The following is a 15,106-nucleotide window of genomic DNA, read 5'->3' as shown; positions in this document are numbered from 1 at the left end:
GAACGATGAGAACCGAGTCTCGAGCTGGGGGAGCCGTTCTTTCTGTCGTTCTTTTTCTGTACTGTGTTTCAGATGAAAAAGCTTTTGCCCAAGGACAAGAAGTAGGCTAAACAGCATTTGCCTTTTATTTATTCACGTTTTATCTGTTTGCCTAATAGTTCAAATTGTTTTGTATATAGTTTATAATGTTGTTGTGTGATATTAATGATAATATTGTGGGAAAACTACTTTGCATGGACGTTCATTTAATTTATTCTGTCGTCATTTTGTTTGTTCTATTTTTGCGTATTTTATTTATTTATCTGTTTGTCTAGTTGTATCTATTTTTCTAATAATAATATATTTTTTGCATTAATAGTTTGTTTTTTCCTATTAAAATAATCTTGTGTTCTTGTTATAACTTTATCTATTTATCTGACTGTTTAGTTGTATCTATTTTTGTTATAATTTCAATATTTTTAATATAGAAAGTTTGTTTTTTTCTATTAAAATGTTCTTGTGTGATAACTAGTTCTTGTGTTATATTTATTGTAGTTGTATCTATTTTGTATCTCAGACTTAAATATTTTTGTAAAACAAGTGTTTTTCTATAAAATATTCTTGCGTTCTTGATAACTATGTTCTTGAGTGGGTTCTTTTTTTTTTACAGAAAAGCCGTTCTGCATGGACATTCATTGAAGCCCTCATTGTTTTTTAATGGTTATTTATGAGCGTTTAGGGGTTACAATAATGTAAGTCTAGGTTGCTTTATATAAAAGGTATGTCCAGAAATATTGATGTCACTGTCTAAGCAGAGGGATCTGGCTTCTTTAGACGCTGTCTTCTTAAAACTGAATAAATATTTAAAAAGAGCCAAATGAGCCAGTCTTTTGAACGGCTCTTTTCAAAGAACGGATCACAAAGATGCGGATCCCATCAAAGAGCCATAAATCCCATCTCTACTGTCTACAAGACGAAACAGGATGCTGTGAACTTACGACACATCCGGTCACAATGTCTGTAAATTCAGTGAATTACAGACTTTTGCTTATCCCGTCCGAATGCGCCACACAATAACACAGAGGTGCGGGGGTAATTGCGAATTACCAGAGGTCCATAGGTAATACTTATCCCGTGCGAATCGTACTTAACAGATAAAAAAAACTACCCTAGTGCAACATAATCAGGGTGTGTTCCCAGGATAGGCTCCGGATCCACAGTGAGCCTGACCAGGATAAAACAGTTACTGAAGATGAAAGAATTAATACAATTATACAGTATATGCCTGGGTCAGTTTCTCTAATACAATCATATTTTTGTACAGTTTAGTAATATTTTATATGATGTTCTGGTGATTTTGATCTTAAGGTTATTGGTAATGTCAGCAGGCAAGAAGGTTGTTTGGAGCTGGGTTTCTAAAAGCACTGTTTACATTGATAATTATTGAGACAAAGAGAAGATGGATATAAAAGCAGACATCCCAAGTTTCCCGGAAGTTCCGAGAGTCTCCCGCATATTGATAGCGGCTCCCTGATGCCCGCAAATTACATACAATCTCACGGAATCTAGAGCAAGCGAGCAAGCTTCATCCCGAACCTATTGACCAGTCAGTGAGTGCATAGAGCATGAAGAAGAGCAGCAGCTGCTCCAGCTGTTTTCTGGAACCCAGGAAATTAATGCATGGTACAAATCATCGGGTTTTTTTTGTTTGTTTGGTTTTTTTAACTGATTTGGTGTTCAACTTTCACAGTTATGATAAAGCAGTGTCTCTTTGTAATTGTCATCTTCGTAAGCTCACTTGCTCAGCAGAAAGCAAGGCAAGGCAAGGCAAGTTTATTTATATAGCACATTTCATACACAATGGCAGTTCAATGTGCTTTACAGAAGTAAAAACAAAAACAGTAAACAATAGAGAAATAAAATTACATAAAATAATTTTATTTTGATTCTAAAACAATTAATTAAAAGAATTAAAAGAATTAAAAGAAAATAATAAGAATTAAACAATAGTAGAAATAAAATAATAAAATAAAGTAGAAATAGGAGGAGAAAAAACCCCCCAGCAGAATAGAATAAAGAATAAAATAGAATAAAGTTAAAATTAAAGTAAATTTAAAACATGCAGAGAAAGTAAAAATTATAAAAAAAAAGAAGACAATATTAATTATTTAACAGAAAGCATCTGAAAACAGCTTGGTCTTTAACCTAGATTTAAAACTGCCAACAGCAGGAGCATTTTTAATGTCCTCTGGCAGTTGGTTCCATAGCTGTACTGCATAGTAGCTAAAAGCTGCTTCACCATACTTTGTTTTAACAACTGGTTTTAATAGTAAATTTTTCTGTTTTGATCTGGTAGATCTGATTGGGTTAGGCCGCTGCAACATATCAGAGAGGTAATTGGGCCCTGTACCATTTAGAGATTTGTACACCAGCAGCAATACTTTAAAGTCAATTCTGTAGCTTACTGGAAGCCAGTGAAGGGACCTTAGAATTGCAGTAATGTGCTCTGTTCTTTTTGTTCGTGTGAGAACCCTAGCCGCTGCATTTTGAACCAGCTGAAGTCGTTTGATGGTCTTTTTTGGCAGGCCTGTGAAAAGGCCATTGCAGTAATCAACCCTACTAGAGATGAAGGCATGTATTAGTTTTTCCAGATCATTTTTTGACATAAGTCCTCTTAGTTTGGAAATGTTTTTTAGGTGATAAAATGCCGTTTTAGTGATTGCTTTCATGTGACTGTCAAAGTTTAGCTCGCTGTCAATGAAAACACCAAGATTTTTAACCATTTCTTTAGTTTTCATCCCTTTTGTGTCAAGAATAGTGGTAATCTTGAGTCTTTCATCTTTTTTTCCAAATAGAATTACTTCTGTTTTATCTGTGTTCAGCTGAAGAAAATTTTGTGACATCCAGCTATTGATTTGATCGATACACTGGTAGAGACATTCAAGGGGGGCATAATCATTAGGTGATAGAGCGAAATAAATTTGGGTGTCATCTGCATAGCAGTGATACAAAATTGAATTTTTATTGATAATTTGCCCAAGTGGGAGCATATAAAGGTTGAAAAGTAATGGTCCAAGAATCGACCCCTGGGGGACACCACAGGTCAAGGACATTGACGTTGAGGAACAATTTCCCAGGGTAACAGAGAAGCTTCTATCTTTTAAGTATGAATTTAACCAATTTATAACTTTACCAGTCAATCCAACCCAGTGTTCAAGTTGATATAGCAGTATGTTGTGATCAATAGTATCAAAAGCTGCACTGAGGTCCAGTAATACCAGGACCGATGTTTTGCCTGCATCAGTATTAAGACGTATGTCATTTATAACTTTAATCAGCGCTGTTTCAGTGCTATGATTGGCACGAAATCCTGACTGAAAATTATCAAAACGGCTGTTTGCTATCAAGAAGGCAGTTAATTGATTGAAGACAATTTTTTCAAGGATTTTCCCAATGAATGGTAAATTTGATATTGGCCTGTAGTTATTTAATACTGAAGGATCCAGATTATTTTTTTTAAGAAGGGGCTTTACAACGGCTTTTTTTAGGGACACAGGAACAACGCCAGTCTCCAGGGATGTATTTATAATTTGAAGCACATCTGTAATTATAAGATGAAGAACAGACTTAAAAAAGTTGGTGGGCAGAATGTCCAATTCAGATGTTGAGGAACTGAGATTTTGTACAGTTTTTTCAAGAGTCTCACAATCAATTAAACAAAATTCTGACATTGTGTTGAAGTTATCTATTTGTGTCATTGGTGATTGCAGTTTTTCAATTTTTTGCAACTGAGATATATTATGAGGAATATTCTGCCGTATTTTATGAATTTTACCTTTGAAAAAGGATGCAAACTCATTGCATTTATTAACTGAGAGAAGTTCAGGTGCTAATTGTGGTGGGGGATTAGTTAGCTTCTCTACTGTTGAAAATAGCACACGGGCATTGTTCATATTCCTGCTGATGATGTTGGAGAAGAAAGACTCTTGCTTTACGAATTTCATAATTATAATTACAAAGCATCTCCTTATGGATTTGATAATGAATGTGAAGTTTAGATTTGCGCCATTTTCTTTCAGTCTTTCTACATTCTCTTTTTAGCAGTTTAACAGCCGGGTACTGCTTCCATGGTGCTTTCTGCTTATCATTGACTCTTTTGATTTTGAATGGAGCAATATCATCCATAATTTGGGTCATATTTAAATTTAAAAAATCCAGTAAATCATCTACAGAGTCTGACATTTTGGTTGATTTCTGCGAGAGAGCTTGCTCAAAGAGAGCACATGTGTTGTCTTTTATGACTCTCCTACCTATAGTCGTTGAGCTATTCTGAATGTGAGGAGACATAGAAACATCAAAGAAAACACAGAAATGATCGGATAAGGCCAGGTCAACAACAGTATTGGAAACAGTAAGACCCTTTGTGATGACGAGGTCAAGAGTATGACCACGAGAGTGGGTCGGCCCCTGTACATGTTGTACTAGGTTGAAGTTGTCGATAATTGCCAGTAGTTCTTTGGCATAAATGTTATCAGTATTATCTACATGCAAGTTAAAATCCCCAGATATAATAAGACAATCAAACTCTAAGCAAATGACTGATAACAGTTCACCAAACTCTTCAAGAAAGACTTTGGCTGAATGTCTCGGAGGCCTATAAATAGTTAATAATAATATGTTAGGAGAGCATGTAACAAGTGCACATAAGTGTTCAAAGGACATAAAATCACCTAGTGAGGATTGTTTACATTGAAAAGAGACTTTGAATATATTTGCGATCCCTCCACCTTTCCCTTGTTGGGTAACATTCAAAAAATTAAAATTTGGGGGAGCTACTTCAATAAGGGTGGAAGCACTATTTGCTTGATCCAGCCAGGTTTCAGTTAGAAGCAAAAAAATCAAGATTGTGTTTGCAAATAAGATCATTAATTAAAAGTGACTTGTTTAAAAGTGATCTAACATTCAGAAGAGCTAGCTTTACAGAAAGTCTAGAAATAGTATCTGCTTTTGCACTCTGATGTTGTTTTAAAACAGGAAGGAGATTAGATTGGTTCACCCCCAGGGTTAAATGTGCTCTATGTATTCTGTTTCTTATCAACACAGGAATAGAGCTGGATGGCATAGGCACGTTTTCAACACTACACCCATTTGCAGGGACCCAGAGTACATCAAACAAGACTTTCTAAATGTTCCATTTGGTTTGAGGGTGAAAGGATTGGAGATGACATGTATCTTTTGGATGGTGAAAAAGATTTGTAGCCAGCTGAAAGTCCTGGGCGAACTGGGTACACTGCTTGTCGCGACAGATTTGGGCTGGAAAAAGAGAGTGTAGCCATTGGGAGCAATTTTTTCATGCTATTTGGGAAATCCATCCGAGGAGAAGTGGAGTCGTCTGTCTTTGAATGTTGGGAGTCTTGCAAGTCAGATGTTTGTGTGTCCTTGATGACGACTTGCAAAGATGATTGTTTAGGCTTTGTAACTATGTCAGTCTGCGACATCTTATCAACTGTTTTCCTCGGTGCTGGCTAAGAAAAGATTGCAAGTTTGTAGTGGTCTGCTAAGACTTTGGCTCCAATCCAGCTGAGTTCAGTGCTATTTGGCTTGTAAAATTCTCTGCGATTCCAGAAAAGGTTAAAATTGTCTATGAAGTTCATACCAAATGAAGAACAAGTTTTTCCAAGCCAGGTGTTAAGACTGAAGAGTCGAGAAAAAGCAAAACTTCCTCTCGCTGGGAGTGGGCCACTGATAAAAGATTGAATTCCAGTCTTATAGAGCTCAGAAAAAAGTTTTCTGAAATCATCTTGGACAAACAGCTGTTCTCTGAAAACATCATTTGCTCCCACATGCACAACAATACGTTCAATAGTTTTATGCTCGGACATGAGCTTCAAAATGCTGTCTTTGGTGTCAGAGATGGATGCATTTGGGAGACAACAAATAATCATCCCATAACCTTTTAATTGTCTTACAGTGGAATCACCAAGAACAAGGGTTGTGGGATCAGATGGTGTTACGAGCTGATTTTTGCCTCTTCTCACAGCTCTTCGATCTTGGTGCGATCTCTTTTTACTATGTGTTTGTCCACTTGAAAAAATCCTCTTCCACATCCCTGAGGCATTCAAATTTGTTCTGAATCCTTATGGGCTGTGGATTTTCCATAGGATTGTAGATCCTATTGTAATTTGTAGAACGAGCTGGTGTTGAAGTAATCACTCTTCTGTTTTTATTTTTGGGCTTACCACCCATCATTTGCCAGTTTGTACTCACATTTTGCCCAGCTTGATTGGTGAATTCATCCACAATGTCCTCGGTCTGTCGGAGTGCAATCTCTGCATTCTCAGCCACTGTTTCTGTACTCCTTTCCTGAGATATCGCTTTAAATTTGTCCGTCTTTGGCAGAGCATTAATCTTTGATTCCAGAATAGAAATCCTCTGTTCTAGTTCCATGCATTTTCTGCAGTATTTTTTGCTTCTTGCCATTTTGTATTAAAAACTAACTTATCTTATAAAGATGAAGGGGAAAAAAAGTGGAAATTAAATTAAAATTAAATTAAAAGCTTATAAAGATGAAAAATAAAATGAGAAAAAAAATAGTGAAAATTCAATGAGAAAGTAAAGTATAGAAATAAAGATCAAGAAAGCAGGAGCAAAGCAAAGAAGCGTCCTACTCGCTTGAGTAGGAGGAGCAGAAGGCTAAATAATGGCAATAAATTACTTTCACTTTCAGTGCTAGAGCTGCAGGAGCAGGTGGCGTGGAACCACCAGGAATTTGTTCGGATTCACCTCCAAAACTAAGTCGCTCATAAAACTACAATCTTTTCTGGTTCAAACAGAACCAATTAGTACCATGTACACCCTTTCTATTTTGTGCTACAACGTTAAGTAGAGGTGTGTGTGTGGGGGGGGGGGGTTCAACACGTAATTACCGTTACTTATTAATTAATTAATTAATTAATTAATTAATTAATTATTTTTTTACTAAAATCATCGTATCTCTGCAACCATACAAGATTTTTTTTTTTCAAAATTCCAAACCCTATGATCTTCTTGCGGTGTCCCTTTACAGAGAGCTGATTTTAAGGTGAATTAACTGTTTGAAATTTTAAGGTAAAGTCTCTACAATAATCACGGAACTGGAGTGAAGGAAAAAGCCATTGCAAGATTAATTTATAATTTATAAACTTCCCTGTGTATTTTTGAATCTTGTCGTTGCCTTTTTGTCCACTGAAACATGTGTGATGTTATATTGCATCTAAAAACATGATTTCAATATCAAATGAATGGACACGCCATCCTGTTATCTCTCTCAACTAACTCATCGGGGTTTTCTGTGTTTATAGGCTCTGAAAGAGATTCTCTCACAACATGCGCAAAATTTACGCTGTTCAATTAATACTGTATCTTCAGGTACTATTAACACATCCATCTTCCGTCAAATATGTGATTTTCCGATGTGAAAATCAGCACTCTCCAGTCACAAGACAAAGCAATTCTACAGAGATGCGAGAGCATTCTACATCAGAAGCTTTCCAAAAAAAGGAAAAATTCCCAGTGAGAGATTAAATCTTGATGAATCTGTCAGTGGTCAATTCTGAGAACAATGATGATGTGAAACCAGAGCAGATTTTGACTTTGGCAGAGATATTTCCAAATGTAATGAAGGCAGATGCCAGAGAACAACTTCATTTAGAAGTCCTGGATTATGTCTCATCTAACCTGGAAGCACTGGTGCCAAATTATAAGAATTTACCAGTTGATGAGTTCTGGGGGAAGCTGTCCAAAGTCACATCTATGAGCCCAGGGCAGCTGAGATTCATCAGCTCTCAGCTGATGAAGCTGCTATTGGTGCTGCCAAATTCTAACTGTGATGTGGAAAGGGCATTCAGCATGGTGTGTCACATCAAGACAGAATTTAGGAGTCAGACGTCTCACCAAACATGTGTGAATCCGATGTCTTGCAAGATTAACAAGTTTATTGACACAGAGTACTACCAGGTGGAGGTGTCTGGAAAATTGCTCAAATCTGCAAAGCAAGCAGCCTCTAAATACAATGAAAGCTTGCAAAAGGAACAGGCATAGAACAGGGGAAAGAGCCCTTTAGGCCTAGGCCTACATGTACAGTTGCATTCATTGTCATTCATGCAATTCATTCATTGCTCTGTTATATTCATCTGTGTTTCGGTATCTAAGTAATGCAATGTTCTGTGGTGAAGATTTCTATCTATCCTGGTCATCCTTCCTTATTTGGGGGGGGTTCCAGATTCAATCAGTAAGGAGCTTAATATATGGCACATTGTAGTTCTCATAGTTTATGGGTTGGGGGCAGCTCAGTCCTCAAGTCACGGTGTCAGCTATGAATCTTAGTGAACTGAGTGAATTCAGGTATTGTTCATCTCCAAAAGGCCACCCCAAAATCCACCAGAAAGCAGGAAATCACATCAACCAAATTAAAATTTTCTGGGGGAGTACCCTCATACCGGGGCAGCACGGTGGTGTAGTGGTTAGCGCTGTCGCCTCACAACAAGAAGGTCCTGGGTTCGAGCCCCGGGGCCGGCGGGGGCCTTTCTGTGTGGAGTTTGCATGTTCTCCCCGTGTCCGCGTGGGTTTCCTCCGGGTGCTCCGGTTTCCCCCACAGTCCAAAGACATGCAGGTTAGGTTAACTGGTGACTCTAAATTGACCGTAGGTGTGAATGTGAGTGTGAATGGTTGTCTGTGTCTATGTGTCAGCCCTGTGATGACCTGGCGACTTGTCCAGGGTGTACCCCGCCTTTCGCCCGTAGTCAGCTGGGATAGGCTCCAGTTTGCCTGCGACCCTGTAGAAGGATAAAGCGGCTAGAGATAATGAGATGAGAATGAGTACCCTCATACCCCCCCCGGCAATGTATTTGCCCCCCCCCCCCCCCCCCCCAAAAAAAAAAATCCTTCCCCAAAGAGGGGGACCTCCCTGAAATGATTTTTGTCAGGTTGGGATGTCTGTAAAAGTTATAGATGTATTGCAAAATCTAAAGAGCCTGAGGCAACAGAACACAGTATTGCTACTTAATGAACACTACAGACACAATCAAATCCTAAACTTTAGCTGAACTCTGAAATTCTCAAATACTCCACATTACAAAATTCTATGCTAATGAAACCTAAAATAATCAAATTTACTCAAATGTACCCAGATACATACCCAGGTTCAGGTCTGTTTCCTGCTGCAGTTCCTTGTAGCAGCTCTGTCAATGTGGGAATGCAGTCAGAATCTCCACAGGAGGGTTTTAGATAGGGAAAGGCCTCTAAAAACACATTTGGCTGCACACACATCACACACACACACACACACACACACACACACACACACACACACACACACACACACACACACGGAGAACAACCGCAGCCAACCATGGCCAACAAGAATAAGAGTTGGTAAACATTAGTTTCATAATTTTTGAAAAATATGTGTCTCATCCATCAATTAAAAAAAAACCCCAAAACAATAGAAATACTCCAACCCAGTTCCAAAAAAATTGCGATGCTGTGTAAAACATTAAAAAAACCATAATGCAGTTATTTGCCAATCATTTCTGTCCTACTGAAAATAATATTTCTTCTTTCGGCTGCTCCTGTTAGGGGTCGCCCCAGCAGATCATGAAACCGCATATTTGATTTGGCATAGGTTTTACACCAGATGCCCTTCCTTACACAACCCACCCCAATCTTTCTAGGCTTGGGAGCAGCACTAAGTATGCACTGGCTTGTGCAACCCCAGAGGCTGAGTATTTTACCGAATCTGAAGGTCTTCAGACTGGGAGGAAACCCACACAGGCATGGGGAGAACATACACACAGAAAGGCCCCTGTTAGTCATGAGGCTCAGACACAGAACTTTCTTGCTGTGAGGAGGCAGTACTAACCACTGCACCACCATGCTGTGTATTGAAAACAATACAAAGACAAAATATTTAATGTTCAAATAGATAAACTTTATTGTTTTTTGTAAATATACACTCTTTTTGAACTTGGTGCCTGCAACATGTTCCAAAAACTTGGGACAGGGGCAACAAAAGACTGGGAAAGTTGTGGAATGTTAAAAAAATAAAACAACCAAACAAACAAATAAAAAAACCCCCATCTGTTTGGAACCTTCTATAGGTAAACAGGTTGATGGGTAACTGGTAACAGGAATGGCTCAGCCATTCAAAGACTGAGGAAAAGGACCATCCAGATTTTTGCCAGCACAAAATTCAAAATCCAGCATCTGTGATGGTATGGGGTATGCTGGTGCCCATGGCATGGACAACTTGCAATCTGTGAAAGCATCATTAATGCTGAAAGGTAAATACAGGTTTTGGAGCAACATATGCTGCCATCCAGAAGATGTCTTTTACAGTTACAGTATGTCCCTGCTTATTCTGGTAAGACAATGCCAAGTCATATTCTACATGTGTTGCAACAGTGTGACTTTGTACTAAAAGAGTCTGGGTGCTAAACTGGTCTGCCTGCTTCCCATTGAAAATGTGTGGCACATTATGAAGTGCAAAATATGACAACCAAGACCCCAACTGTTGAGTAACTGAAATCAGATATCAAGCAAGATTGGGAAACAATTTCATGTTCAAAACAATTAGTGTCCTCAGATCCCAAATGCTTACTGAATGTTGTTAAAAGAAAAGGTGATGTAACATAGTGGTAAACATGTCCCTGTCCCATCTATTTTGCAATGTGTTGCAGGCATCACATTCAGAACGAGTGTATATTTACAAAAAAAAAAAAGTTTATCAGTTTGAACATTATACATCTTGTGTTTGCATTGTATTCAACTGAATAAAAGTCAAAAAGAATTTGCAAATCATTGCATTCTGTTTTTACTTATGTTTTACACAGCTTCCCAACTTTTTTGGAATCAGGGTTATAAAATCCTAAACAGTTATTTGCTTATTGAATAGTGTGCGGTTTGAGACCAAGGCTCTATGGTATGTGTGTACATGTGAACATTTGTGAATCATTTGAAATAAATACAGTCATGGGAAAAAGAAAGTACACCCTCCTTCAATTCTGCATTCTTATTTATCAGGGCCTAAATAACAACTGTATGGTCCTCACCAACTTCTATAAACAAATAACCTCAGGTAACACAATTAACTTTTATAATTATGTGCACAATTAATTAACTTTACAATTAAGTGCACCCGGGGCGGCACGGTGGTGTAGTGGTTAGCGCTGTCGCCTCACAGCAAGAAGGTCCGGGTTCGAGCCCCATGGCTGACGAGGGCCTTTCTGTGTGGAGTTTGCATGTTCTCCCCGTGTCCGCGTGGGTTTCCTCCGGGTGCTCCGGTTTCCCCCACAGTCCAAAGACATGCAGGTTAGGTTAACTGGTGACTCTAAATTAACCGTAGGTGTGAATGGTTGTCTGTGTCTATGTGTTGGCCCTGTGATGACCTGGCGACTTGTCCAGGGTGTACCCCGCCTTTCGCCTGCTGTTCAGAATTGCGGTGCCAGGTCTTAATTATTTTGACCTTTAAAAGTAGTAAACAGGCACCCTTGTCAGACATAGTGGCTCCCAACTTGTTAGTTGTCAGGGCAACCGACCTCCTCCCCGTTGTTTGTGCATACGCTGTGCGCGTGGACAGGGCATCTTACAACACGCCAACTTCAGACACCCTGGCGCCACTGTCCATCACACACCAACTTCAGACACCCTGGCGCCACTGTCCATCACACGCCAACTTCAGACACCCTGGCGCCACTGTCCATCACACTGTGCTGCGCGTGGACTATATAAGATGCGCACAAACATCGAAGAAAACACAGCACACATCAGACGGGGACTCCATGCAACACCTGCTTCTCATCAGTGAATATTTGGATCCGTTTCTCTCTTTCTCTCTCTGTTTCATTTCTTTCTTGCTTTCTATCTTTCTATCGCGGACGTGTCAGGATCCAACGTCCATCATTTGTGCCGTGTGAGCATTCCGTGCGTCCTTGAATTAAAACCACGGTTTACACTGTTTCTCATGAGTGGACATCCATTAATTCCTGTTCTAACCAGACAGCCTGGGTAGCTTGCTGTATACCTGAGCCAGTGTCCCTCTTATACAGTCCTTTACCCTGTCCATCACCGGACAACCATTCTTATACCTGCAGTCAGCTGGGATAGGCTCCAGCTTGCCTGCGACCCTGTAGAACAGGATAAAGAGGCTAGAGATAATGAGATGAGATGAGATTAAGTGCACCCTATACTTCATATACTTAACCAGTGAGTGGCCTAGTGGTTAGCGTGTCTGCCTCTTGATTGGGAGATCACGAGTTCTACTCATAGTTGGGTCATACCAAAGACCATCATAAAAATGGTGCCTTCTGGCAAGGCACGCTGCAATACAGATGTGAGTGGGGAGTCAAACTCTTGCAGTTACCAGAGGACTAGCCCCCCACTGTAACCCTAGCTATGTAATATAGGTGAGAGGCTGAGGGCTATGAAATAGAGATTGGCACCGCCAAATGTGACATGAATGGTGCGGGAAGGACTTTGACTATACTTCAGTAACATTGAGAACCACCTTTACCAACAATAACTTGAAGTTAATTTTTTTTTCTGCACGTGTTTATCAGTCTCTCACATTGTTTTTGAGAAATTCTGGCCCACTCTTCTTTACAACATTGCTTCAGTTCATTGATGTTTGAGGGCATTTGTTTATGCACGGCTCTCTAAAGAGCCGGCTACAGCATCTCAATGGGGTTGAGGTCTGATACACTGTTTGTTGTTTTTGCCAAGCATGGTACCGTGCATTAGAGCCCTGCACTCCCGTGGGAGTCCCGCGGGACCCGCCGCAAAGCAGTGCAGCGCGGGACAAATTCTGAAAGCTCATTGCGGGCGCGGGCGGGACCGGAAGTGCACATATGCGGTGCGGGTGGGAGCGGTGATGAGCTGCAGTCCCGCTAACTAAAAACATGCTTGAAATAAAATTTATAAATTATTAATTTATGTCTATCATATATAATTTGTGCTGGATATTTTATTTGGCATTAATAAAAACATTTTAAGATGCCTAAATTTGCAGAGAAAGTCAGATTGAGTGAGAAATGGCATCTTAAACTTGCCATTGATCACCCTAAAGGGAAATTCTTTGATCACTCTAATGACTCGCAGTTCATACCCAGCTAGCAAGAGAACCATGAGTGAATTGATTTACTTGTTGCGTTAGTCTACAACTTTAATCAGAGAGACAGGTTACACAGTAACGGTAGGCTTGACTCAATGCTATCCCAAAATCCTTCCTGTAATATGCAAATTTGGCTGTCCAATCAGAGGTGGCCAAATTTGCATATTACAGGAAGGATTTCTGGGATAGCATTGAGTCAAGCCTACCGTCACTGTGTAACATGTCTCTCTGATTAAAGTTGTAGACTAACGCAAGCAGTAAATCAATTCACTTCTTTTTACTAGCTCTACTTTGCAATAAAAAAAAACAAAACAAAAAAAAAACATTGGCACAAAGTAAGCCCATTCACTTTTTTATGCTGATCAGAGAATTACAATGGTTTCTCATGTGATAAAAATTTGCAATTAAATATTTTAATCGTTTGACAGCACTAATTATTATCATTAGAGATACTACATGCTGAATTCAGAAACAAGGTAAACAATAACAAACGTGAGCTGTAGATATTTATGCTCAAATCCACTCAAAGTAGGGGGCGGGGCACCATCACGCTGTGTCAAGACAAGAGCTTTCCTGAGAAATAACGCGAACGTCTGCATCATGCGGGATTTGCGGGCGGGAGCGGGACAAAATATGGCAGGCGCGGGCGGGAGCGGGACTGAAAATCATAATTTTTTTGTGGGCGCGCGCGGGAGCGGGACTGAAAATCATAATTCTTTGCGGGCGCGGGCAGGAGTGGGACTGCACAATGCGGGCGCGGGCTGGAGCGGGACTGAAAAATCCGACCCGCGCAGACCTCTACCGTGCATGCTGACCACATGATCCGGCTCTTGGGTTTTTCTTTATATATGAGCAGTCAACAGTCTGATCTTGGACTGAATGTGCTGGGATGTCCACTCCTGAGAAGACTGAAAACTGTCTTGAAGGCTCCCCATTTGTAAACAATCCTTTTCACTGTAGAATGGTAAATTCCTAAATTGTTTAGAGATAGCCTTATAACCCTTCCCAGAACAATGAGCAGCAACAGTTGCTTCTCGAGGACAGAGCCAATATCCTTTCTTCTTGGCATAATGTAGACACATACCTGAGTGCTGCAGATCACCAAACTGCCAAAATTTCTGCTTTTTCATACCCCAATCATACTCACACTCAGAACCGTATATTTTCTGTGATTATCTAATGGTTCATGTGGGAACGGGATCAAAACTGCAGAGTCGAAACGTCAATCTATCTCCTGCTGACCTAGTGACATTTATGATAATCTTTTGCCATGGCTCCAGTGGGAATCGGCACCATCAGATTTATGTGTAGTAACTGGTTATGATGTTGCTAGTGGCGACGTCAGTGATGATATAGTGATATTGCAATGGCACTACTCATACTGCCTTGATGTAAAGCAACCGGCAGCAAACTCAAAACAACAAGTAAACATCAGATATAAGATGTAAGCAGATATAAGCAAAATAATATAAATAGCCTTTGCTTGAAAGAAAAAAATTGTTCAGAAACAGGAAGATAACTTTCTCAACAGAGACATAATGCAGCACGATTGGTGCCATGTTGCTAACTAGCTACAGTAATGTCTCAGCTTGGGATTTTTACAACAATGGAGTTGCCACCTCATGAATTTTGTGTCATATCCAGTCTTGCATGTTTTACTTGTCATACAGAGACTTGTGCTTCATAACATTCCATTAAATACAGTCAGGTGGGAATACATGATATCACTTTTCTGTTATGGAAGACAGAGTGGGAATGAAAATTTATCTATTCCATGTTGTTTTTACCTCATACAGTAATGAGTTTCATATGTGAAATGGGCTATAGAGAGAGTCACACTTCTTGATGATGAACTAATCTTGTGCATTTCATTAGTAACAACTGGCTGCTAGTTACTCTCTTAAAGATTGTGGAAATAGGAAGGGTGTACTTATTTTTTCCACCTGGTTTCTGAATGTTGGTTTACTTTTTGGGGAGAAATGA

At 39.6% G+C, this 15,106-nt stretch overlaps 1 protein-coding gene across 1 annotated transcript in view; it reads right to left on the bottom strand.

Moving 5' to 3' along the window:
- si:ch211-14c7.2 (uncharacterized) overlaps positions 1 to 15,106 on the bottom strand; it is a 43,705-nt gene that overhangs the window by 4,905 nt on the left and 23,694 nt on the right. Inside the window, exon 4 of the mRNA XM_060922886.1 lies at positions 9,155 to 9,273. Within this exon, the coding sequence (XP_060778869.1) occupies positions 9,155 to 9,273 (119 nt within the window). The remainder of the gene's footprint in view (positions 1 to 9,154; positions 9,274 to 15,106) is intronic.

Source organism: Neoarius graeffei, chromosome 6 (genome assembly GCF_027579695.1).
Source record: "Neoarius graeffei isolate fNeoGra1 chromosome 6, fNeoGra1.pri, whole genome shotgun sequence".
Taxonomy (NCBI): domain Eukaryota; kingdom Metazoa; phylum Chordata; class Actinopteri; order Siluriformes; family Ariidae; genus Neoarius; species Neoarius graeffei.
This window is presented reverse-complemented; position numbering and strand designations above follow the sequence as displayed.